At 34.2% G+C, this 26,443-nt stretch overlaps 4 protein-coding genes and 1 long non-coding RNA gene across 5 annotated transcripts; all 5 read right to left on the bottom strand.

Annotated features, from left to right (window-relative positions):
• Nucleotides 1-1,639: 1,639 nt before the first annotated feature.
• LOC108200866 (heat shock cognate 70 kDa protein) lies at nt 1,640-10,638 on the bottom strand. Its single transcript, XM_017369132.2, has 3 exons — nt 10,413-10,638; nt 9,180-9,846; nt 1,640-2,659 (listed from the first exon to the last, which is right to left on the bottom strand). The coding sequence occupies exons 1-3, from the start codon at nt 10,618-10,620 to the stop codon at nt 1,654-1,656; spliced, it is 1,881 nt and encodes a 626-aa protein (XP_017224621.2). The 5' UTR covers nt 10,621-10,638; the 3' UTR covers nt 1,640-1,653.
• On the bottom strand, nt 7,278-7,918 carry LOC135149363 (uncharacterized). Its single transcript, XR_010287802.1, has 3 exons — nt 7,780-7,918; nt 7,436-7,663; nt 7,278-7,337 (listed from the first exon to the last, which is right to left on the bottom strand). It is a non-coding gene; the product is annotated as an uncharacterized LOC135149363 (long non-coding RNA).
• A 668-nt stretch (nt 10,639-11,306) lies between the features above and the next one.
• Nucleotides 11,307-13,720, bottom strand: LOC108201472 (heat shock cognate 70 kDa protein-like). The gene is made up of 2 exons (XM_064084962.1): nt 13,496-13,720; nt 11,307-13,089 (listed from the first exon to the last, which is right to left on the bottom strand). Exons 1-2 carry the CDS (start codon nt 13,713-13,715, stop codon nt 11,432-11,434), a joined length of 1,878 nt encoding a protein of 625 aa, XP_063941032.1. The 5' UTR covers nt 13,716-13,720; the 3' UTR covers nt 11,307-11,431.
• Nucleotides 13,721-17,998: 4,278 nt separating this feature from the next.
• On the bottom strand, nt 17,999-20,349 carry LOC108202013 (heat shock cognate 70 kDa protein). Its single transcript, XM_017370372.2, has 2 exons — nt 19,976-20,349; nt 17,999-19,553 (listed from the first exon to the last, which is right to left on the bottom strand). Exons 1-2 carry the CDS (start codon nt 20,193-20,195, stop codon nt 18,013-18,015), a joined length of 1,761 nt encoding a protein of 586 aa, XP_017225861.2. The 5' UTR covers nt 20,196-20,349; the 3' UTR covers nt 17,999-18,012.
• Nucleotides 20,350-23,013: 2,664 nt separating this feature from the next.
• On the bottom strand, nt 23,014-25,720 carry LOC108200880 (heat shock cognate 70 kDa protein). Its single transcript, XM_017369145.2, has 2 exons — nt 25,347-25,720; nt 23,014-24,796 (listed from the first exon to the last, which is right to left on the bottom strand). The coding sequence occupies exons 1-2, from the start codon at nt 25,552-25,554 to the stop codon at nt 23,139-23,141; spliced, it is 1,866 nt and encodes a 621-aa protein (XP_017224634.2). The 5' UTR covers nt 25,555-25,720; the 3' UTR covers nt 23,014-23,138.
• Between the last annotated feature and the right edge of the window lie 723 nt (nt 25,721-26,443).

Here is a 26,443-nt window from a genome sequence, read left to right on the forward strand (position 1 = left end):
ATCAATCACCCCTATGATTAAACAAAATCATGTTCTTAATGTGATATCTAGAAAAAGACTAACTAAAAGAACCTTCGTCGGAATGAGCAAATTATAAATTAAGCCCTTTAACAATTCCTAGAAATGGTTGCAGCATAGTATTGAGAGCTACTATTCTTGAAAACAGAATTCGTGTTATAAGACAAAATGTAAAGTCTAATTTAATCGTGTGGGGATATCATAATATTATTATTTCGATGGCAAATGCTGTACCATATAGGAGCAATAAACATATTTACATTTGTGGGAGCATGTATGTTAGAGCATCTAATGAATTTTTAATGCACCCAACCACCCAAGTTATTATCATATTTATTTGATGGTATCAGAATTGCCATATATGTTGATGGATACCTCGAAAATCTTCTGCATTGTCTCTGTAATGCCATTAAAACACCACCAGTCAGGAAGTTTATTTTATGATGGAATGACATATAAAGAAAGGGCCCGAGGTGATTCATAGCTTGGTTGGAAACTAAAGGACGTATTTAACAACATTAAGTTATCAACCACCAGAAAGTATATTACAAATCAATTTTTATCATCCAACTTTTGATGCAGTCTTAAATGACGAGTAGTTGGCTTAGTAATGGATGAACTGAAAGGAGGGCGTCTTTTAACTGTGTTGCATTCAACAGATATCAGTAGTTCTGGGGAATGTTTTGTTCAGATTTGAAGGGTTTTCGGTTAATTAAAGTGTTTAATAGAAGGAGAGTGATTAAGTATTAAAAAAACTCAGCAAGAATATATTTAACCAAGTTGTAATTGCTGCTATTAGTTTATAGGCATGACTGCATGGGATACATTTTAAATACCTCAAGGCCATTTTGTTCCCGGAGAAGTAGTGATCACTTAACTCAGAGAGTCGAGGGCCTCATTTTTAAGATTTGCTTAGGGCCCCAAATTTGGTTGAGACGGCCCTGCTTCTGACCAAGTGTTTTCAATTTAAGATCCTGGCAACAAGGTTTTGGAAGATTTCGTAACTTAAAACCTATATTCCCACTTATTTACTTTGTTATTACTATGTTTTATCAGCAATGATTGTTTATAGAGATCTCAACTCCTGAGCCTGTTTTGGTGAAAAGGCTCCAGAGTGTAGTTGGAATTAACTCTGTCATTTAAAATCTATATTGTTAATTATGTTTTCTGTTGAGGTCAAAAATAAAGTTCATTAATGTAAAAAAATCAGATAAACATTAACAAAATTTTCAAAATTCCTAATTTTTAGTGGGGTGCACTGGTGCAGATAAACCTTGAGCATTTTTCTTTTCTCAGGAAGTGGTGAAAATATTTAAGCCAGTAGTTAAGTTGTTCTTCATAAGGATACCTGCAGTGGGGTCAATTATCATCTGCTAGACAGAAGCTTCTAGTCTGTAATTTCTTTCGGGTTCGTCCCTCATTTTATATACATAATTTCTGTGAACAAATTTTTTTACCATGAACTAGCTATGTTTGGTAAGTTGATTGACAATTCAGCAAATACAAAAGTGAAATCAAACACACTGGAAGGAATTAGATTTTATCATCAATCGCTTGAAGATTAACAAAAATAAGATAAAATTCTGAGAATCCAAACACAATAAATAGTTCAAATCTTGCTATCAAACAATCAGGTCATTCAACTTCTTCAATCCTGATACCTCCCATGCCAGGAATGAGGTGGTTGCACATTGCTTCAAATTGCTGTTTCTTGTACTGATACTCATATTCTTCAGCATCCCGGTTTGCATCTAGCCACTCGATAGCCTCCTTGATAGAATAACTTATCATCTTCTTAACAGAAGCTTTAAGACTGTAATTTCCATCGGTATTGTCCCTCGTGTTATATACATAATCCTCAAATGCCTGCATTGCTCTAATCTTTCTCCTAAACTCCTCATCTTCAACCTTGAACCGCTCAGCATCTCTCACCATTCTTTCAATCTCTGCCGCAGTGAGTGTTCCACTTTTCTTTATTTTAATGCTCTTTCTCAGTCCAGTATCCTCATTCTCAGCAGATACACTTAGTACCCCATTAGCATCAATTGTAAATGTTACCAAAATCTTAACTTTACCCCTCGGGCCTGGAGGCAGGCCATATAGTTCAAACTCTCCAAGTAAATTGTTGTCTTCAGTTCTAGTTCTCTCACCCTCGTAAACACTGATCTTAACAGATTTTTGATCATCAAAAGCAGTACAAAATTCTTCTTGCATTGAAGTGGGAATTGTTGTGTTCCTCCGAATAATTACAGACATTAGTATGCCTTTCACTGCAATCCCAAGAGACAAAGGAGTAACATCAAGCAGAACCAAATTCTTGATCTTCTCATGACCCTCCCCGCTTAATGTAGCAGCTTGAACAGCAGCACCATAGGCAACAGCCTCATCAGGATTTATGTTCTTACAAAGTTCTTTCCCATCAAAAAACTGCTGCAACAGTTGTTGCACTTTTGGAATTCTAGTAGATCCACCAACAAGTACAACATCATCGACACTGCTTTGATCCATCTCCGCGTCTTCCAGGCACTTCTCCACAGTATCCAAACAACTCCTAAAAAGGTCCAAGTTCAAATCCTCAAATCTGGCTCGGGTGATTTTGGTGCTATAATCAATTCCTTCATACAACGAATCTATATCAATACTAGTATTTGTGCCCGCGTTGCTTGGGTTTTGGAGTTAATAAGATTTGCCATAGACAAAATGAATTTAAGACGATTAGATATTGTGATGCATACTCAGTCGACTACATGAGTTACAGAGAAACAGTTCGAATATTGTCATAGTTTATGCATTACATATTCCGAGAATGAAAATTTATTAAGCTTGAAGCCTAATTGGTTACTGCTGATGAATTGCAGTTCAGGTCAGACATTCCTGACAGATGTGCTGTTGATGTAGTGGCTTGTGTGTTGATGCTTTGGCTTTCTGGTTGTTGTTCCATTTCTGTGTCCATCTCCTCCAACTTGAATCCATGGCATATATTTGTAGCCCAGTAGAGATTTGATTGTTTCAAAACATTTGCTGCATGGATCTCCATTTTGATTGTAAATGTTTGTGTTGCAAGCATTTTGAAACTTTCTGGGAAGTACTCTTCAGTTGCTTCCTGTGGTAATATTAGAATTGTAACAAATTTTGATTTTAATTATTTTCGTCGCTACCAATTAATTTGTTACCTGTAGAATTAACTGCCTTGCTCTTTTCCCAAGCAGACTTCTAACCTCTCTGTCTTCCAATAAGATTTGAAGAGAACCGGTAGCATCCAAAGCAATGACAACCAATCTAAATCTATTTAACGGAAACCGTTTAGAGATATGACATAAAATACAATCTTTACATATGATTTTGTTTACCTTATTTCTGGATATGGTACAATTCTTTGGCATCTTGCGCAACTGTAGAATTCATTGACAAAATCGACTTCAAAATCGCATGATGTGCAAATTTTGAAAAACCATTTCTGTTGGTCGTCGACGTGCATGATGGTTACATGTGCCAGAACTTCTGCCTGCCATTTACACATATAAGTATCTTAAAATTGATGAATTTTATATAAGATAGTAATTTTTTTTACCTCAACAGAATCTTTGTCCAATGATTTTATGGCTTCAACAGTAAGTAGCTCAGCTTTCTTCTTCTTCTCCATTGCCATTACTTTCTTTGAGAAATCAGGTATAGCTAACCTACATATGGAATTGGATAATTATTTTACAATTTTTTTACTGATAATGTCTGCATCAGCTGTGACTCAAACTGTTTCTTACATCCTCCTCAGCTGGTTGACACTGTGATGGTTAAGATTTAAGTAGAATGTTGTTGGTGCAACATGTGTGACATTTGGAGCATCTGCAGGTTGGACACAGAAATAATGAGTTAGTCCATAGACTGAATGTTGGAAAGCAGATATATTAATATAGAATGATTAGTCCGAAAGAGGATTCTAAATGTTTCATACTGCTCCACATTTGCACTCTGCATCCTGCAAGAATAATAATGACTGGAGTCTCCATTTTTTTCCAAATAGCTTCCACAAAAACTTGTGCATATTTATCCCAAAATGTTACATTCACATTTGTTCTGTTTAACATTACAAAGAAATGTCAATCATTATAAATAGCATAACCACTTTTTTTAGCTTCAGGATTTACACTAACCTTCCATCAGATATAACAAACTTAGCTTGTTCCTGTTGAATTCCATGCCTATTTGTAATCTGTTCAAGAAGAATCTTATGATCCTTAATAACACCGATAACATCTGTAATTTCAGATTTATATAATCAGTGTTCCCAGTTTAATAAGTAGGTCTGTAATATTTTAAATCTAAAGCTTTCTTACCAATGACATAAGTTGTTTCAGTCATGTAGTTCTTAAGTTCACTGAGATCATAAAAGTCAAAGATCTCAGTTGCAATTTGTGCTGCAGTTTCTTCAATTTGCTGGATCTTTGTGTCTGTTGTGAAAATAAGCTGATTATCCCTCCGCACAACCCTAAACTTGTCTGTTTTTTTGTAGTCCTGTACAATAAAACCTGTAATAATATTGATGCTTCCAACTCTGATCTGCCTTTCCAAGTCATAGGCACAGGTTGTTGGTACGAAAGCATGTATTGTATTATTCAGCAAAATATGCAATTTAGTAGTAATCTGTTCTGGTACTTAGAGCACAACTTCATTTGTTAAATCATACAATTTTAATTGCAGTTTGATTGTACTAACCTTGTTGTCTAGCAGCAGGATGTTGAAGTTTTTGAATTCTTCTCCAGTTTTCGTCGCTCCTCTCCATTTGCGTATGACTCGAACTTTTATCTTGTAGTTATCAACTCCTGTTTTGAGGTTTGCAAGAGCTGCATAGCGTGAAGACATTTTGCCTTTGGATGCAGTTGATATGTTTTGGTAGATTTCTCACAGTTTATTGCATGTGGTATATATAGAGATAACCTAATCTGTGAAATTTCAGCTGATGCAATTAAAGTGCATATTAAATACCTCAACTTACTACTCCTGTGCAAGATTAAATACTGATTTGGTAGGAAGCAGCTATATAGGTATGCAATTATATAAAACAATAGTCCGAGTAGATTAAATAGTTAAGTTCCTGGACGCCAAAAAATAGTACAAACATATTCAGCACAGTTTAGAATATTTAAACAGACAGAGTCATAGATTCAGAGAAATTATAACAAAAGTCTTGGAAACTCTGAATTGTATCAGAGACCGAAGTTTCAAATTCTTCTTCATTGGCAAAAGTAGTTGTTGACGTCCAGTACAAAGCAGTTACTCCTGAAATTGGATGACAGAAGTAAGGAATTGGATGACAGAAGTTACTACTGAAGTAGACTGCACTAAAAATATTGGGCATAAAGACCTTTTTCTTCTTATCCTTTTTGTTGAGCTTGGCTGGTGTATCTTCTTTTGGATCAAATGCCACCGGCTCAATATCAACCCTTGGCCTTGTTTTTGTAGAAGAAATTCCAGTTGTTGGTGTGCTGAGGTCGTCATCTTTCAGCTTTGACAGCAGCGTATCCATCAGGATCAACTTCAGGATCTGGAATCTCTGCTGAAACAAACTTGTCTACATTTTCTTTTAAGAATTTCTTAGAAGGACCATCAAGCCAAATTAACATATGAACGTGGGGTAGGCCGCGCTTTTGAAACTCCACCACATACATAACTGCAACAAAATGAATAAATTGGTGATTAATGTTCATTTCATTACTGGTATATAATTACTATATCAAACATAAAAAATGCAAATTGGATTACCTCCAACGCATCTCCCAAAATGTGACTTTTTTTAATATCATTTGTTAGCTGTTCCAGCTTCAACCGGAACACTCTGGATATTATATCGGGGCTGTTTGCAGAAAGACAGCCAGGTAGATAAGCCATCATCCTCTGAATCTCATCCCACATGGAATTGCAAGTCATGGTCAAAAAAATATCAGGATGTCCTATGTGACGACAGACAGCCAGTGCATCCTGAAAATTCTGTTGCATGTAACGCTTGGAACCTACATATCCAGCTGGCAAAATGACTCCTTTACCTACATTGGATGAGTTCCCATCTCCATTCCTAACAGAATCACAGATATGGGTGTACAATTCATTTCGGAGGATGGTTTGGTGTGTACGAAACCACCACAATCGAGTCTGCTCCATAGTAGAGAATGCATCGACCATATACTGTTGAAAAAGCCGCCCTCCTAATCTAGGAGTTATTCCTGTCCAAAAAAACATAAATGAATATATTAATAAGTAAATCCAAATATGTACTATATTTGTAGTGTGCATAAATTATTATAGATAATGTGATGATCACCTTCATTCTGTCTCACTTGGAATTTGTAGGAGTAATAATCCTTCATTGATATCATGTCACGTTCTTTGTCTGAATCTTTATCTGCGCTCTGAAACCGTATCCTATTGTGATAACCATCCTCACCGTCGGGAAAAAGTAGGGGGTATTGGAGAGCCATGAGTTTAGGGTGAATATATGATATTCTTTTCAAGCCACCAAATTTCTGCTCAACTATTATATCGCGGTCAGCAATAGTACAGTCACTGCGCTACCAACCATTATACCCGCTACCTCGTCAGAAGAGGAAATATGATTCTCTCTACCACTTTGTGCTCTGCATACTTTGAGCTCTACCTTCAAATCAACCAAGTCTGAATTTTCAAATCGATCACGTGCCATCCGAAACTTGGCCACCAATTCATTGGTCTGATCCAACATTTGTATCAATCCATGAACCACATCTGTATCAACTGCTTGCTGGTCAGCAACACTAACCCAACGGAGGCGATTATTCACTTCATTAGCTGTATCGTAAATGTATAGCTGACAGTACTTGGGAGCTTGTCCATCATCGGGTATTAACTGTCCAAATACATGGTGGTTCTGGCCATTGAGTCTGTAAACATATGGTCCACGGCCATTGTTGATAGAGTGATCAACATTGCCACCACTCGAAGTAAATGCAAACATGGCATTGTAGAGCCTTATGGCATTGTAGAGCCTTATGTTCTGCATCTGGAAAATTGTACACATTATATACATAGTCAATGCATATAGATTGTACTGACTACATTTGTCTGGAAAATTTGAAAATGCACTCACCACTTTCAGATTGTGGTTCCATTCCAAAAGGATAGTCATCCTCACTACTGGATTCTCCTGGATAATCAATGTATGGTCAGAAAGTGTACCAAGCCTGAAAAAATTGAAAGTATATTTTGTATGACAGTAATTGAATATTTACCACATGAGAAATCACTGTCCGAATCATCCGATAAAACAGGGTGCTGAACTGTTGAACACTCTGAGGGTAGGCAACAAAAAATAACATCAGCAAACAATGGAAACACAAAGCTGAACAAAATTCCTGTAATATTATTTTTGGTTTAGTAAAAAATGTACCAATATCATCATCTGCAAAGTATTTGGTGCTTGGTTCTTGATTAGCAAAGCTATCATCAAACAAATTCCTTGTTGTACTTTCAAGATTACTTTTAGAAGCTCTTGAGAGCCATTTTCTGCCTTGACCGAAAGGGCTCTCCTTTTCATTAGTTATGTTAGACAGTGGAATTCTTGTAAGAGAGACATCTTCCGGTGGTTGGCTATTTAAACTACTCGTCTCTGCATGAGCTTATGTTGAACAATTTGGTATTGTTAGATAACACAAACACATACATATCTATGTATAAATTTGAAAGCGAAGAATAGTATAGGAAACTATTGTAAACATTATAAAGAAATCATACCAAGATTAGTATGATTAGATCGTGAATCTAGTTTTCTGCGTTGAACAAAATGTCTCTCCTTTTCATTAGTTATGTTAGACAATGGATTTCTTGTAAGAGAGACATCTTCCAGTGGTTTGCTATTTAAACTACTCCTCTCTGCATGAGCATAGAAGCACAATTTGGTATTGTTAAATAACACAAACACAGCCATCTATAGAAATTATTTTCTTACCAAGTTTATAAAGAAATCATACCAACATTATAAAGAAATCATACCAAGATTAGTAGGTGACAAAGCAGATAGAGGATATGTAAATCTTCTTGCGGAGTTTCCAGATATGTTTTCTTTCTCTGCTGAATTTTTTCGCTTTCGTGCACTTTTAGGTTTGTATCCTAAGAAACATATGTTGCATCATGAACAATACAAAAAACCACAAACAGAACTAAAGTGCAGGTTTAGGGTCATCAAGAACAAACCTTGGATCATGTCTTCGGAGCTAAAAAGGCGCCATGATTTAGGAGTGTTCTCATCCTAATAAGAAAATTAAACACAAACGTTAAGTCTACATCTCCGAACAACAAAATTAACTCATAAATTGTTTGAAGCATACATTTGACATCGTCGATCAAGCAAGCAAGCAATCGCCAGTGGAAATTTTTTTGGCCTCAAAAGTGTAAGAAATTTAGGATAATATCATCTGTGGTTTAAAGCTTCTTTCGTACTCATCTTAAAGCTTAATTTCAAAATTCAATTGTAAAGTGTAGGTGTATTAAAAAATTTGCAGACGTGCAGCAGCTAATTGTACTTGCTGGGTTTTGAAATGGAGCTTCTTGAGGAAGCCTCAAGCCTGGTCTTGCAGTTTCTCTGTATAATAGAACTGAATATTTTGTTTAAATGAATTAACTAAAGAAAGTTTTATCTATGAGTATATAGTATGTACGACGTATCTATCTTTTTACTCCCTCCGTCCCCCTGAGTAGTATATATTGGGGAACGGGGACGCGGCACGGACTTTAATGCTCCTGAAAAGTGTAGTTGTGCAATTTATTTTTAAAATTTTTCTTTTCTGAATTAAAGTCCTGATGCTATATTTTTATACAGAAAAAAAAATCTCAAAAATAAGTTACGGAACTATATTTTATAAGAGCATTTAAATGCGTGTCGAGCAGTTAAAAAGAAACGTATAGAATTAAATGGGACAGAGGGAGTATTGTTTTATTTTTATTGTTTTACGTGCACATGGTTCCAGCTTTTGCAACATTAAGCCGCCAAACATCATGCAGCTGTGGTTTGGCATAGGGCAGCCACATGTCACACTGCTGTCCAAGTAAATCAATGGCATGCTTGTAATAAAGTCCATGATGAATGGCAATTCTATAAGGGGCAGAAACTACTGTTGGAATAACGCAACAGAAACTATAATATACATTGACTTGTTGTAGCATTATGTGAGAGTATTCTCTTCGCCTTTTCACATGCATTTCTCAATCTTCTCAAAGATTTAGCATTTCGACTGATGTCCTTTCCATACTTCCTTTTAAATTCCTTCACAAAATGGTCAAGCAAACGATTGTCAAAATCCTCGCCTCCAAGGTGAGTGTCTCCACCAGTAGCTAGCACTTCAATATTATCCTTCTTAATTTTGAGAACAGAAACATCGAATGTACCACCACCTAGATCAAAAATCAGAACAGTTTTCTCGCCTTCCATTCCACTTGTAAGATTTTTATCAAGACCATAAGCAACCGCAGCAGCGGTTGGCTCAACAAGAAGCCGCAACACATTAAGGCCAGCTATTGTTGCTGCATCTTTGGTAGCCTGGCGCTGCGAGTCATTGAAGTGCGCAGGGACTGTGACAACAGCATTCTTCACTTTCTTTCCAATGTATTCTTCAGCAATCTCCTTCATCTTCAGAAGAACCATTGAAGACAACTCCTCAGGGGAGAATCGCCTCTCCTCACCTTTGTAATTCACAACAATTTTCGGTTTGTCACCATTGTCACCAACAACCTTAAATGGCCACAGCTTCATGTCACTTTGAACTGTCGAATCACAAAACCTCCTTCCAATCAACCTTTTAGCATCTGCATGTACAAGCACAATATTGGAAAACGGAAAACGGATTTTCTAATGTGTGCCCATGGACCGGGACGGATCTAGAAATTGATAATTGTGGAGGCAAAAATGTTTAAACTTACATCTGGTGAGATTTTGTATCAGTTAACACGTAATATAGGAAATAATTGAGGTACAAAAGCAAGCAAATTATAATTATTTTGAGGAAAAAACACGGGCAGGAACCAAACCACACTTTTGGGTGTCAATTTTAGGTCATTTATCGTGAATAATAACTAACATTGAAAATATATCTCATATACTATAGAATTGCTGAGAATCCATAGACATACACTAACAACCAATATACAACTATTAAGGATTAAACAATTAAACAATTAAACGCCTGTCAACTTTAAGTCATTTATCACGAGGGTCATAACTAACATTGAAGATGTATCATACGCATATACAAAATTCATCAGATACTACCACTGCCTCACTGTCAATTTGCCCATCATCACACACTAACAATCATTATACAATTATTAACAGAGTAAATAAACAAAGTGTAAACTAAAATTATATTTTGTACCGAATACAGTATTGACAAGATTCAAAGCAGACTGATTCCGAGCAGCATCGCCAATGAAACGCTCCGTATCAGTGAAAGCAACATAGGACGGTGTAGTGCGGTTCCCCTGATCATTTGCAATGATTTCAACTCGATCATTTTGCCAAACACCAACACACGAGTATGTTGTGCCTAGGTCTATTCCAACCGCTACTTCATTTTTCGCCATCTTTACATGCAAAACATTACTAGTGTATGCTTTATATAACTGATCGTTTCCCGTTATAGAGAAGTGCAACAGTTTTATGGTGATTCAAGTGCACATTAACTCCAAACAAGTCTTTGTATCCTACTCTCTTCCCATCAACTGATTACATTCATCGAATCATCTATCAGTCCGTTTGGCTGAGCTCGGATAATTTTGAATTTGATTTATAGATTATTATAAATGTGATTTATGTATAATGATTTATAGATAATTTTTATCAAAAAATACTGAAAAAATTAAGTTACTAAAAAAAAGTAAAATTGTAATTCTGAACTAAAAATAGAAATTGTATTATATAATAAAATTATAAATAAAATATTGTTCCTAAATACAACCATAGAGAATTTTTTTTATTCAAAAAGGTTTGCAATCAGAAAAGAATATATGCTTAACTATTTATCTATGAAAAGAAATTAAATATGACCTTAGAGAAAAGGTTTTTATTCAAGTTTTATTTTTACAAATATCTGTGCATCCGTTTAAAGTACTCAACCAAAAGATTTAACAAATTCTTTTAACCAAAAGTATCTTAGGCTCTTAGCAACCAGAAATGTCAAAAAGGATATGCTTAATTTCTTTGAACAAATTCTTTTACCATGAACTAGCTATGTTTGGTAACTTGATTGACAATTCTGTGAATAGAAAAGTGAAATCAAACACACTGGAAGTAATTATATTTTGTCAGCAATGACTGCTTGTAGATAAACAAAAATGAGATAAATTTCTGAGAATCCAAACATAATAAATAGTTCAAAGCTATCAAACAATCAGGTTATTCAATTTCGTCAATGCTGAGACCTCCCATGCCAGGAATGAGCTGGTTGCACATTGCTTCAAATTGTAGTTTCTTGTACTCATACACATATTCTTCAGCATCTCGGTTTGCATCTAGCCACTCCATAGCCTCCTTGATAGAATAACTTATCATCTTCTTAACTGAAGCTTTAAGACTGTAATTTCCTTCGGTATTGTCCCTCATGTTATATACATAATTCTCAAATGCCTGCATTGCCTTGATCTTTCTCTTAAACTCCTCATCTTCAACCTTGAACTGCTCAGCATCTCTTACCATTCTTTCAATCTCTGCCGCAGTGAGTGTTCCACTTTTCTTTATTTTAATGCTATTTCTCACTCCAGTATCCTCATTCTCGGCAGATACACTTAATACCCCATTGGCATCAATTGTAAATGTTACCAAAATCTTAACTTTACCCCTTGGGCCGGGAGGCAGGCCATATAGTTCAAACTCTCCAAGTAAATTGTTGTCTTCAGTTCTGGTTCTCTCACCCTCGTAAACACGGATCTTAACAGATTTTTGATCATCACGAGAAGTACAACATAATTTTTCCATTGAAGTGGGAATTGTTTTGTTCCTCGGAATAATTACAGCCATTAGTATGCCTTGGGCTGCAATCCCAAGAGACAAAGGAGTAACATCAAGCAGAACCAAATTCTTGATCTTCTCATGACCCTCCCCGCTTAATGTAGCAGCTTGAACAGCAGCACCATAGGCAACAGCCTCATCAGGATTTATGTTCTTACAGAGTTCTTTCCCATCAAAGAACTGCTGCAAAAGTTGTTGCACTTTTGGAATTCTAGTAGATCCACCAACAAGTACAACATCATGGACCCTGCTTTGGTCCATCTCCGCGTCTTCCAGACACTTTCCCACTGTATCCAAACAACTTTTGAACAGGTCCAAGTTTAACTCCTCAAATCTAGCTCGGGTGATTTTGGTGCTATAGTCAATTCCTTCATACAAAGAATCTATATCAATACTCGTCGTAGCATTATGTGAGAGTATTCTCTTCGCCTTTTCACATTCATTTCTCAATCTTCTGAAAGATTTAGCATTTTGACTGATGTCCTTTCCATACTTCCTTTTAAATTCCTTCACAAAATGGTCAAGCAAACGATTGTCAAAATCCTCACCTCCTAGGTGAGTGTGACCAGCAGTAGCTATCACTTCAATATTATCCTTCTTAATTTTGAGAAGAGAAACATCGAATGTACCACCACCTAGATCAAAAATCAGAACAGTCTTCTCGCCTTCCATTCCACTTGTCAGATTTTTATCAAGACCATAAGCGACTGCAGCAGCTGTTGGCTCAACGAGGAGCCGCAACACATTAAGGCCAGCTATTGTTGCTGCATCTTTGGTAGCCTGGCGCTGCGAGTCATTGAAGTGCGCAGGGACTGTGACAACAGCATTCTTCACTTTCTTTCCAAGGTATTCTTCAGCAATCTCCTTCATCTTCAGAAGAACCATTGAAGACAACTCCTCAGGGGAGAATCGCCTGTCCTCACCTTTGTAATTCACAACTATTTTCGGCTTGTCACCTCTGTCACCAACAACCTTAAACGGCCACAGCTTCATGTCACTTTGAACTGTCGAATCATAAAACCTCCTTCCAATCAACCTTTTAGCATCTGCATGTACAAGTACAATATTACAGTACGAATTTTCTAATGTGTGCCCATCGACCCGGATGGATCTAGAAATTGGTAATTGTGTGGGCAAAAAAGTTTAAAACATATAACTGATTCAATATCAGTTTAAACATAATATAGGAAAAAAATGAGGTACTAGAGCAAGCAATTTGATATTTTATTATGATAAAAAAACACACGCAAGAATCAAATCAAAACCAATATTAGGTCTTTTATGATGTGACGATAACTCAACATTAAAAAAATATCATACATATATAGACAATAAGGACAAGTATCCCCACTATAAATCCGGCCCTGCACATCATCACACACTAACAATCACTACACAACTAGTATTAACACAGTAAATAAACAAAGTGTAAACTAAAATTATATTATGTACCAAAAACAGTATTCACAGGATTCAAAGCAGACTGATTCCGAGCAGCATCGCCAATGAAACGCTCAATATCAGTGAAAGCAACGACCGACGGTGTCGTGCGGTTCCCCTGATCATTGGCAATGATCTCAACTCGATCATTTTGCCAAATACCAACACAGGAGTACGTGGTGCCTAGGTCTATTCCGACCGCTACTTCATTTTTCGCCATTTTTACAGGCATGTGTATTATAGTGTATGCTTTATACAATTCATCGTCATAGTTGCTAAATACAGTTCAAAATTACTTTGTGCAGTTCATAGAGATTACTAATATATCCTTCTTAGTCTGTAACAGTGTACAAGATTAAATCAGCTCTAGTATTTTGTGCACATAAACAACATTAATATACACGATCAATACATTCATAGGCTGACTAACTTGAAACATAAGTTTGTAGCTAATCAGTTTTTTTTTAAAAAAAAGCTGTGATCATTATCTGCTAATTTTTTTTTTCTTATTAGTTTTTCAACATTACTTATCCTTTCTCAACTTTAATCTAAACAATATAAAATTTTGATGCTTATTTGCATTTTTGTATAATGTAATTTTTAATATGTATTAAGAATTTAAAAATAAATTTTTTAAATTTTTTTTTGACTTTACATATAATTTTATAATTAAGATACTTGAATTTATATATAATTTTATAGACGCTTTTATTTTCTTATAAATGTGTTTAATTTTCTTACTTTATTCATTCTCGTTTAATGAAAAAACTTATAATTTCGAGATTATATTATTTGGACCATAACCGTTAGGGTTGGGATGGACTACAATCCCAATAACATAAAATATCCAAAAATTGACACTAGTGAGTGATATAATATTTTAGCCAAAACAAAAAATACTTGATTTTTTTATAATATAACCTTCAGCTGGCGTAGAATCTTTAATATGTATTAACAATTTAGAAGATAATTTGTATATATAACTTTTTTTTCATATAATTTAATTTGATTTTATGTATAATTTTATCATTAAAATATTTTACTTTATATATAATTTTATCCTCCTTTGTAATTTTTGATCGATATCTTTAAATTATTTTATAATTTAACCTTTAGCCGGCCTAGAACATTTAATAAAAATTTAGCATTTTAATATGTTATATGTTTCTCCCATTCTTTAATTTTTCAATTCTTTAATTTAGATAAGAACTTGAATATATCTATATATATATAAATAAATAAAATAATTAATCTAAAAATAAAAGATTAAAAATATTATGAAAGTAATTTTTAATGTGATTTTAATTTTTTTGTGATTGAAAATTACTTTTTGCACAAAATTTTAAAATGTATTAAAATTTATAAAAACGAATGATTCTTTAATAGTCAATAATTATAGTAATTCACAATATTAAATATACAAAACTATTAGACTATTTAAAATGTGATCATATTTTATCATATATTTTTGAAAAGAATACATATTTTATAATAAAAAACTAATTAATTTAAAATTTAAAATTTAAAAAGTAAGAATTATTTGAAGTTTCCAATTAGTGCCATAACATAGTGTTGTTCTGCGTGCAAATATACACATACCCCAGACCCGCAGCCTGTATGTTACTCTGGTGTACGTTGAAATCGACGTATTTATTAGGGTTTCGCTCATTTAATAAATCAAAGGTTAAATTTGTAATTCCTGCGAACTGCACCAAGGAAAAATGGAGTGTATTTAGCAACACCCTTGATCGTTCCACGTTATAGAGAAGTGCAACAGTTTTACGGTGATTCAAGTGCACATTAACTCCATACAACTCTTCCCATCAACTGATTACATTCATCGAATCACATCATCTATCAGTCCGTTTGGCTGAGCGGCTCATTTGTCCTTATCCTGAGTTAACGTGATAAGCTGGAATTATGTTCCGATAATTTTGAATTTGAATTATAAATTATTATAAATGTGATTTATGTATAATGATTTATAGAAAATTTCTGAAAAAATTAAGTTACTAGGAAAAATATTTTAAACTAATTTTAAGTTGGTGTCTGATTTATATCTGATTTTAATTCACTTTTTTACTTTATTACACAAAAAACAGTTTAACATCGGAAACAACTCTAAGCCTATCGGTTAAAGCCGAGACAAATCTCTATATTAAAGAGAAATTCAAATTCAATTATAAATTCTAAGAAATTAAAATAGTAATTTTATATTAAAAATAGTAATTTTAAAATATAATATAAATATTGTTCCTAAATACAATCAAAAATAAATTTTATTCAAAAAGGTTTTAATCAAAAAAATTATATTCTTAAGTATTTATCTATGAAGAGAAATTAAATATAGCCTTAAGGAAAAGGTTTTATTCAAATTTTACTTGTATCAACTATCATTATTCTTTGCTAAAACAATCTTATAATATTTATCTTCCTTTTCTTCCGATATACAAATTTTACACAAATTTTGATGTTAACTTTATTAATTTAAATAATTTTCGTGAAGTACAAAGTAAATAATGCTTGATTTTGATAAAGTTTCGTTGTAATAGTCTCGATGTTAACTTTATTAATTCACATAATTATCACTAATTACAATGTAAATATTTGATTTCAATGAAAAATTCAAATTTGGTGAAATTTAAATTCTAGTATAAATTTGAATTTTAAAATAGCAATTTTGTTATATAATTGAAAATATTGTTTTAAAATATGAAAAATTTCTTTTATTCAAAAAAGTTTGTAATTAGATAGAATATATTCTTGAGTGATAAGTTTTTGAAGTATTACCAATGAAAAGAAATTAAATATGAGAAAAGGTTTAGTCAAGTTTTATTTGTGCCCAACTTATAAACTATCACTAATATTTGTATTCTTTTTCTTCATATACAAATTTATACAAATTTCATTGTTAATTTTATTAATCCACATAATTTTCACGAATTACAATGTGATGATGTTGATTTTGGTGAAACTTAGTTATATTTTTATATGGATATTTCTTGTGTGTGTTATACTGGGTATCTTTCTACTCGGATCATATTATTTTTAGGTTTAAATTTGGGTCGGGATCATTTTATTTGAATATAAATTGATTCTAGAAATTTAGGATCCGGATCTGAACTGAATATGAGTCAATATCGTATTTTCTATTTTTTTAACCAGGTAGTTTATGATCCACCGAGTATGAGCCGGATATGATCCACTAACATTAAATATCATTATTATTTAAATAATTATCATTTATCTGTAATCCTATAAAAATATAATAATTATAAATTAAAACTTACAATTATATGTATGTATATATAATTTATTAAATATATATATATGACGATAATATGCATTATCACGGAGAATAAATTATATTTTGTGAAGATTTAAACTTAAATGAGATATTAAAAGTTTATAAAACGATGACTATTTACTTACGAATGTAATGAGTTAAAAATATAATTTGTATGTGAGTTCGAATTGAATATGAACCATAGATGATACTCGGGTAGGATCATATTATGAAAAATAATATGATACCTAATGTGAGCGGGTATATGAGTACTTATATCCGGGATCGTATATTATTCGGGTTTAATTTTTTATTGGATTGCTTTCAAAACGAATATGAGATATGAAACGAATATGAGCCGTATATAAGCCGTGACACTGGATAGTGACATATTTATAATGTTAAATATTTTTGTGACTTACAAAAGATCCTCGTCATTAATGAGATTGGAGCCAATAAAAACTCAATACCAAAATGAAAAGTGAACACACACTAGAAAAATCATTTTTATATAATCAATAAAACTAGAATAAAAATGTTACTCCCTCCTTCCTATTTAATCCTCTTCTTTGCAAATTTCACACATTAATAAATATTAAATGTGATGTCTTATTATTGTTGTCATCACTAAAATTGTATTAATTATACATGAATATAACTAATTTTTTACCCATTCTATTAGAATTACATAATTATTTGCTTAAAAAATTTTGAAGCTGTGTAAATCTATCTATATAATAATATATGTTAAAGTATAATGAGGAATTTATCCATTGGGTCAAGATTTACCCGGTGGATCGGAATTAACACTAGCTTCCCTTTAATTTTGACAAATCCGTGAAGTAGATGATCCATTTAGCATGTTTCAGATAATCTTAATATCCTTATTTCATGCAATGTTGAATTTAACTATATTTCGACTCGTGGGCACTTTCGCTGCAACAATGTACTCAACTTGACCCTGGCATATCGGTAGAGCCATTGAGCTTCAAGTACTCCACTTCTGTGAAGGAAAAGGTTAAGTAAATGCCTAGACTAAATTTTTCCACAAGTAAAAATAAGTACTGATGAAATAATGAATTGATAATTCTCCAGTACTTCTAAAAACAATTAACCAAAATATAATAAAATAGTTCAAATCTTGCTATCAAACAATCAGGTTACAATGCTGATACCTCCATGCCAGGAATGAGGTGGTTGCACATTGCTTCAAATTGCTGTTTCTTGTAATCTCGGTTTGCATCTAGCCACACAATAGCCTCCTTGATAGAATTCTTAACATCTTCTTAACAGAAGCATTAAGACTGTAATTTCCTACGGTATTGTTCCTCGTGTTATATACATAATCCTCAGATGCCTGCATTGCTCTAATCTTTCTCCTAAACTTCTCATCTTCAACCTTGAACTGCTCAGCATCTCTTATCATTCTTTCAATCTCCGTCGCGGTGAGTGTTCCACTTTTCTTTATTTCAATGCTACTTCTCAGTCCCTTTACCCTGTTCTCCGCATAAACATGTAATACCCCATTGGAATCAATTTTAAAAGTTACAGAAATCTTAACTTGACGCCTTGGGCCTGGAGGCAGGCCATAAAGTGCAAACTCTCCAAGTAAATTGTTGTCTTCAGTTCTGGTTCTCTCACCCTCGTAAACACTGATCTTAACAGATTTTTGATCATCACGACTAGTACAGAATAATTTTTGCATTGAAGTGGGAATTGTTGAGTTCCTCGGAATAATTACAGCCATCAGTTGGCCTTCGACTGCAATCCCAAGAGACAAAGGAGTTACATCAAGCAGAACCAAATTCTTGATCTTCTGATGACCCTCCCCGCTTAATGTAGCAGCTTGAACAGCAGCACCATAGGCAACAGCCTCATCAGGATTTATGTTCTTACAGAGTTCTTTCCCTTCAAAAAACTGCTGCAACAGTTGTTGCACTTTTGGAATTCTAGTTGATCCACCAACAAGTACAACATCATGGACCCTGCTTTGGTCCATCTCCGCGTCTTCCAGACACTTTCCCACTGTATCCAAACAACTTTTGAACAGGTCCAAGTTTAACTCCTCAAATCTGGCTCGGGTGATTTTGGTGCTATAGTCAATTCCTTCATACAAAGAATCTATGTCAATAGTCGTCGTAGCATTATGTGAGAGTATCCTCTTCACCTTTTCACATTCATTTCTCAATCTTCTCAAAGATTTAGCATTTCGACTGATGTCCTTTCCGTACTTCCTTGTAAATTCCTTCACAAAATGGTCAAGCAAACGATTGTCAAAATCCTCGCCTCCAAGGTGAGTGTCGCCAGCAGTTGCTAGTACTTCAATATTATCCCTCTTAATTTTGAGAAGAGAAACATCGAATGTACCACCACCTAGATCAAAAATAAGAACAGTCTTCTCGCCTTTCATTCCACTTGTAAGATTTTTATCAAGACCATAAGCGACTGCAGCAGCTGTTGGCTCAACAAGGAGCCGCAACACATTAAGGCCAGCTATTGTTGCTGCATCTTTGGTAGCCTGGCGCTGCGAGTCATTGAAGTGCGCAGGGACTGTGACAACAGCATCCTTCACTTTCTTTCCAAGGTATTCTTCGGCAATTTCCTTCATCTTAAGAAGAACCATTGAAGACAACTCCTCAGGGGAGAATCGCCTCTCTACACCTTTGTAATTCACAACTATTTTCGGCTTGTTACCATTGTCACCAACAACCTTAAACGGCCACAACATCATGTCATTTTGAACTGTCGAATCGGAAAACCTCCTTCCAATCAACCTTTTAGCATCTGCATGTATAAGAAGAATATTAAAAAAAACGGATTTTCTGATGTGTCCATCCACGGGGACGGATCTCGAAATTGGTAATTGTGTGGGCAAAAAAGTTAAAACATATAACTAGTGAGATTTAAAATCACTAAACATAATATAGGAAAAAAATTGAGATACAAGAGCAAGCAAATTGATATTTGTTTTTTTGAGAAAAAAATACTAACAACAATCAAATCAAAACCACGCTCTTGGGTATCCATTTTAAGTCATTTATCATGGGAAAATAAATAACCATTAAAGATATATCATACATATACAGACAGCGAGGACAAGTATCCTCATTATAAATCCGTCTTTGCCATCGGCACACACTGACAATTACTACAAAATTATTAACACAGTAAATACACAAAGTGTAAACTAAAATTATATTTTGTACCAAAAACAGTATTCACAGGATTCAAAGCAGACTGATTTCGAGCAGCATTGCCAATGAAACGCTCTGTATCAGTGAAAGCAACATAGGACGGTGTCGTGCGGTTCCCCTGATCATTTGCAATGATCTCAACTCGATCGTTTTGCCAAACACCAACACAGGAGTACGTGGTGCCTAGGTCTATTCCGACCGCTACTTCATTTTTCACCATTTTTACAGGCATGTGTATTGTGGAGAAGTGCCCAGTTTTATGGTGATTCAAGTGCACATAAACTCCAAACAAGTCTTTGTATCCTACTCTCTTCCCATCAACTGATTACATTCATCGAATCATCTATCACCCATTTGGTTGAGCAGCTCATTTGTCCTTATCTTAAGTTACTGTGATAAGTTGGAAGTCTATTTAGATAATTTTGAATTTGACTTATAAATTATTATGATTATAATAAAAATAAATGTGATTTATGAATAATGATTTATAGATAACTTTTATTAAAAAGAAATTGAAAAAACTAAGTAACTTAAAAAAATATTTCAAACTAATTTCAAGTCAATTTATGATTTATTTATGATTTTAATTTAATTTCTACTTTATTACACAAGACATTTTTCGGTTTAAAATTAAAAACAAATATAAGCCTCTCGATGAAAGCCGAGACAAAGCTCTACATCAAAGATAAATTCAAATTCTTATGTAAATTTAAAAAATTAAAATAGTAATTCTAAACTAAAAATAGAAATTGTATTATATAATAAAATTATAAAATATTGTTCCTAAATACAACCATAGAGAATTTTTTTTATTCAAAAAGGTTTGCAATCAGAAAAGAATATATGCTTAACTATTTATCTATAAAAAGAAATTAAATATGACCTCAGAGAAAAGGTTTTTATTCAAATTTTATTTTTACAAGTATTAATATGCCATTCAACATATATCAGTAGTTCTGCCGAATGTTTATCATCCAACTTTTGATGCAGTCTTAAACGACGAGTAGTTGGCTTAATAATGGATGAACTAAAAGGAGTAGTAGTTCTGTGGGAATGTTTTGTTCAGATTTAAAGGTTTTCGATTCATTAAAGTGTTTAATAGAAGGAGAGTGATTAGATATTAATAAAACTCAGCAAGAATATATTTAACCAAGTTGTAATTGCTGCTATTAGTTTATAGGCATGACTGCATGGGATACATTTTAAATACCTCAAGGCCATTTTGTTCCCGGAGAAGTAGTGATCACTTGACTCAGAGAGTCAAGGGCCTCATTTTTAAGATTTGCTTAGGGCCCCAAATTTGGTTGAGACGGCCCTGCTTCTGACCAAGTGTTTTCAATTTAAGATCCTGGCAACAAGGTTTTGGAAGATTTCGTAACTTAAAACCTAGCTGCTTGGCATATCTTCAATTGACACAGGTATATGGACATGTGTACAGGAAATTTAACTATGCTTCGACTCGTGGCTAATAATGTTGGGGCCTTTCACTTTCGCTGCAACAATTTAAGTCTGTAACCAGCTCAAATCATGAAGCCAAATAATATTGCCTTTGCATCTCCAAATGCAAAGTCATCCTTTTGATGAAAATAACTGATTAAATTTGTCTCCTAGAAGAGTTGGTTTTATCCTCCAATGGGATTCCCACTTATTTAATTTGTTATTACTATGTTTTATCAGCAATGATTGTTTATAGAGATCTCAACTCCTGAGCCTGTTTTGGTGAAAAGGCTTCAGCGTGTAGTTCGAATAAACTCTGTCATTTAAAATCTTATATTGTTAATTAATTTTTCTATTGAGGTCAAGATTAAAGTTCATTAATGTAAAAAAATCAGAAAAACATTAACAAAATTTTCAAATTCCTAATTTTTAGTGGGGTGCACTGGTGCAGATAAACCTTGAGCATTTTTCTGTTCTCAGAAAGTTGGTGAAAATATGTAAGCCAATAGTTAAGTTGTTCTTCATGAGGATACCTGCAATGGGGTTGATTATCATCTACTAGACAGAAGCTTCTAGTTTGTAATTTCTTTCGGGTTCGTCCCTCATTTTATATACATAATTCTCAAATGCCTGCATTGCGTTGAGCCTTCTGTTAAAGCCCTTATCTTCAGCCTAGAACTGGTCAGCATCTTTCACCATTCTTTCACATTCTCCCTTCATGAGCGCTCCTATTTTGTTGATTTAATGCAATTCTTTAGTCCAGTATCCTTATTCTCCGCGGAAACGTTTGATACCCCTTTGGCCACAAGGCAGGCTATATAGTTTAAACTTTCTGAGTAAATTGTTCTGTCCTGTTCTTGCTCTCACCCTCGTAAACACTCATCTTAACGAAATTCTTCCTAGTGGTATGAAATTCTTCCTGGATTGGTCAATTTCGTGTCAAAAAATCAACATCAATAGTTGTCCCAAGTATTATGTGAGAGGATTCTCTTCATCTATTTCAAAAGCGTTTCTCAATTTTCTTAAAGATTTAAAATTTCAACTAATGTCCTTTCTCTTCCTCCGTTTAAAGTAGTCAACACATTAATTTAGCAAACGATTATTGAATCTTCACCTCCAAGGTGAGTGCCACCAGCAGTAGCTAGTATTTCAAAATTATCCTTTTAATTTTGGGAAATTGTCAAAAGTACCATCACCGAGATCAAAGATAAGGACAATTTTCTATACTTCGCATTACCTGATTCAAGGATTGCTCCAGATTGCACACTAATGGAGTCCTTACAAATACTAGAAAACACAGTTTCTATGTTTTATACAGAAGTTTAAAAATATTCCATGAGCAAACATAAAAGGATTATGGTTATGACTGAGGAGTAGACTAGCACTGAGTTCGGTCCTGAAAAACTGAACTATGTTTCAACTTATGGGGACCAGTGCCTGCAAGCGAGAAGATTATATATTTACATAAGGTCCTGATTTAAGAACCTAAACATCTTAGGCTCTTAGCAATCAGAAATGTCGAAAAGGATATGCTTAATTTCTGTGAACAAATTTTTTTTACCATGAACTAGCTATGTTTGGTAAGTTAATTGACAATTCTGCAAATAGAAAAGTGAAATCAAACACACAGGAAGTAATTATATTTTGTCAGCAATGATTGCTTGTAGATTAACCAAAATAAGATAAAATTCTGAGAATCCAAACATAATAAATAGTTCAAAGCTATCAAACAATCAGGTTATTCAATTTCTTCAATGCTGATACCTCCCATGCCAGGAATGAGGTGGTTGCACATTGCTTCAAATTGCTGTTTCTTGAACTCGTACTCATATTCTTCAGCATCCCGGTTTGCATCTAGCCACTCGATAGCCTCCTTGATAGAATAACTTATCATCTTCTTGACGGAAGCTTTAAGCCTGTAGTTTCCTTCAGTATTGTCCCTCGTGTTATATACATAATCCTCAAATTCCTGCATTGCTCTAATCTTTCTCCTAAACTTCTCATCTTCAACCTTGAACTGCTCAGCATCTCTCACCATTCTTTCAATCTCTGCCGCCGTGAGTGTTCCACTTTTCTTTATTTTAATGCTATTTCTCACTCCATTATCCTCATTCTTGGCAGATACACTTAATACCCCATTGGCATCAATTGTAAATGTTGCCAAAAACTTAACTTTACCCCTTGGGCCTGGAGGCAGGCCAGATAGTTTAAACTCTCCAAGTAAATTGTTGTCTTCAGTCCTTGCCCTCTCACCCTCGTAAACACTTACTTTAACGATTTTCTGATCATCACTACAGGTATAATACACTTTTTGCATAGTATTTGGAATAGTTGTGTTTCTTGGAATAATTACAGACATCAGTCCGCCTTCAATTGCAACCCCCAGAGACAGAGGAGTAACATCTAGGAGAACCAAATTCTTGATCTTCTGATGACCCTCCCCGCTTAATGTAGCAGCTTGAACAGCAGCACCATACGCGACAGCCTCATCAGGGTTTATATTCTTGCAAAGTTCCTTCCCTTCAAAAAACTGCTGCAACAGTTGTTGCACTTTTGGAATTCTAGTAGATCCACCAACAAGTACAACATCATGGACACTGCTTTGGTCCATCTCCGCGTCTTCCAGACACTTCTCCACAGTATCCAAACAACTTCTGAAAAGGTCCAAGTTTAAATCCTCAAATCTGGCTCGGGTGATTTTGGTGCTATAGTCAATTCCTTCATACAAAGAATCTATATCAATAGTCGTCGTAGCATTATGTGAGAGTATTCTCTTCGCCTTTTCACATGCATTTCTCAATCTTCTCAAAGATTTAGCATTTCGACTGATATCCTTTCCATACTTCCTTCTAAATTCCTTCACAAAATGGTTAAGCAAACGATTGTCAAAATCCTCGCCTCCTAGATGAGTGTCACCAGCAGTAGCGAGCACTTCAATATTATCCCTCTTAATTTTGAGAAGAGAGACATCAAATGTACCACCACCTAGATCAAAAATAAGAACAGTTTTCTCGCCTTCCATTCCACTTGTCAGATTTTTATCAAGACCATAAGCAACAGCAGCAGCTGTTGGCTCAACGAGAAGCCGCAACACATTAAGGCCAGCTATTGTTGCTGCATCTTTGGTAGCCTGGCGCTGCGAGTCATTGAAGTGCGCAGGGACTGTGACAACAGCATTCTTCACTTTCTTTCCAAGGTATTCTTCGGCAATCTCCTTCATCTTCAGAAGAACCATTGAAGACAACTCCTCAGGGGAGAATCTCCTCTCCTCACCTTTGTAATTCACAACAATTTTTGGTTTGTCACCATTGTCACCAACAACCTTAAATGGCCACAGCTTCATGTCACTTTGAACTGTCGAATCATAAAACCTCCTTCCAATCAACCTTTTAGCATCTGCATGTACAAGCACAATATTGGAAAACAGATTTTCTAATGTGTGCCCATGGACCGGGACGGATCTAGAAATTGGTAATTGTGGAGGCAAAAATGTTTAAACTTACATCTGGTGAGATTTTGTATCAGTTAACACGTAATAGAGGAAATAATTGAGGTACAAAAGCAAGCAAATTATAATTATTTTGAGGAAAAAACATGGGCAAGAACCAAACCACACTTTTGGGTGTCAATTTTAGGTCATTTATCGTGAATAATAACTAACATTGAAAATATATCTCATATACTATAGAATTGCTGAGAATCCATAAACATACACTAACAACCAATATACAACTATTAAGGATTAAACAATTGAACGACCGTCAACTTTAAGTCATTTATCAGAAGGTAATAACTAACATTAAAGATGTATCATACGCATATACAAAATTCATCAGAAACTACCACTGCCTCACTGTCAATCCGCCCATCATCACACACTAACAATCACTATACAATTATTAACAGAGTAAACAAACAAAGTGTAAACTAAAATTATATTTTGTACCGAAAACAGTATTCACAGGATTCAAAGCAGACTGATTCCGAGCAGCATCGCCCGTGAAACGCTCCGTATCAGTGAAAGCAACGTACGACGGTGTCGTGCGGTTCCCCTGATCATTTGCAATGATTTCAACTCGATCATTTTGCCAAACACCAACACACGAGTATGTGGTGCCTAGGTCTATTCCAACCGCTACTTCATTTTTCGCCATTTTTACGTGCAAAATATTACCAGTACGTGTATGCTTTATATAACTGATCGTTTCCCGTTATAGAGAAGTGCAACAGTTTAATGGTGATTCAAGTGCACATTAACTCCAAACAACTCTTTGTATCCTACTCCTCTCTTCCCATCAACTGATTACACATTCATCGAATCATATACTCCGTCTAAAGTGAAACTCAAATTCAGGTATAAATTTAAAATTTTGAAATAGTAATTGTATTAACATAATTTTCCTTTAAATAAATTGTAGTAACATAATTAAAAAATTGTTACAATCATAAAGAACTTTCTTTATTCAAAATGGTTTGCGATCAGACAAGGATATATTCTTTTTTGACAGCAGACAAGGATATATTCTTAAGTGATATGTTTTTCAACTATTTATCTGTGAAAATAAATTAAAATATGGCAACTAACAGAAAAGGTTTTATTCAAGTTTTATTTGTGTATAAACTATCACTATCCCATTTTATAGGCTTATTGTTAAAACGATCTCGTGATATTTGTCTTTGTTTTCTTCCTATACAAATTTTTTACAAGTTTCGATGTCAACTTCATGAATTCACATAATTTTCATGGATTATAATGTAAATAATTTTTGATTTTGATGAAAATTTATTCTAATGTTCGCCGATAATAATAACAATTATTTTCTCAGGTTTTTTAATTTGACTTTTGGCACAAATTTTTACGTGTTTTTAATTAAACTTTTTGTGGATTAAAATTTTGATTATATACTTTTATTCAGAAAAAATTAGAAAAATACTATTTTTAACCATCCGGTCAAATCACTTAAAATGTGTGTCAAAAGTAGGGGTCTGCAACATCGGATTTTCGGTCTGGTTATTAATAGTCAAACCGATTATTCGGTTTTT

Source organism: Daucus carota, chromosome 9 (assembly GCF_001625215.2).
Source record: "Daucus carota subsp. sativus chromosome 9, DH1 v3.0, whole genome shotgun sequence".
In the NCBI taxonomy this organism is placed as follows: domain Eukaryota; kingdom Viridiplantae; phylum Streptophyta; class Magnoliopsida; order Apiales; family Apiaceae; genus Daucus; species Daucus carota.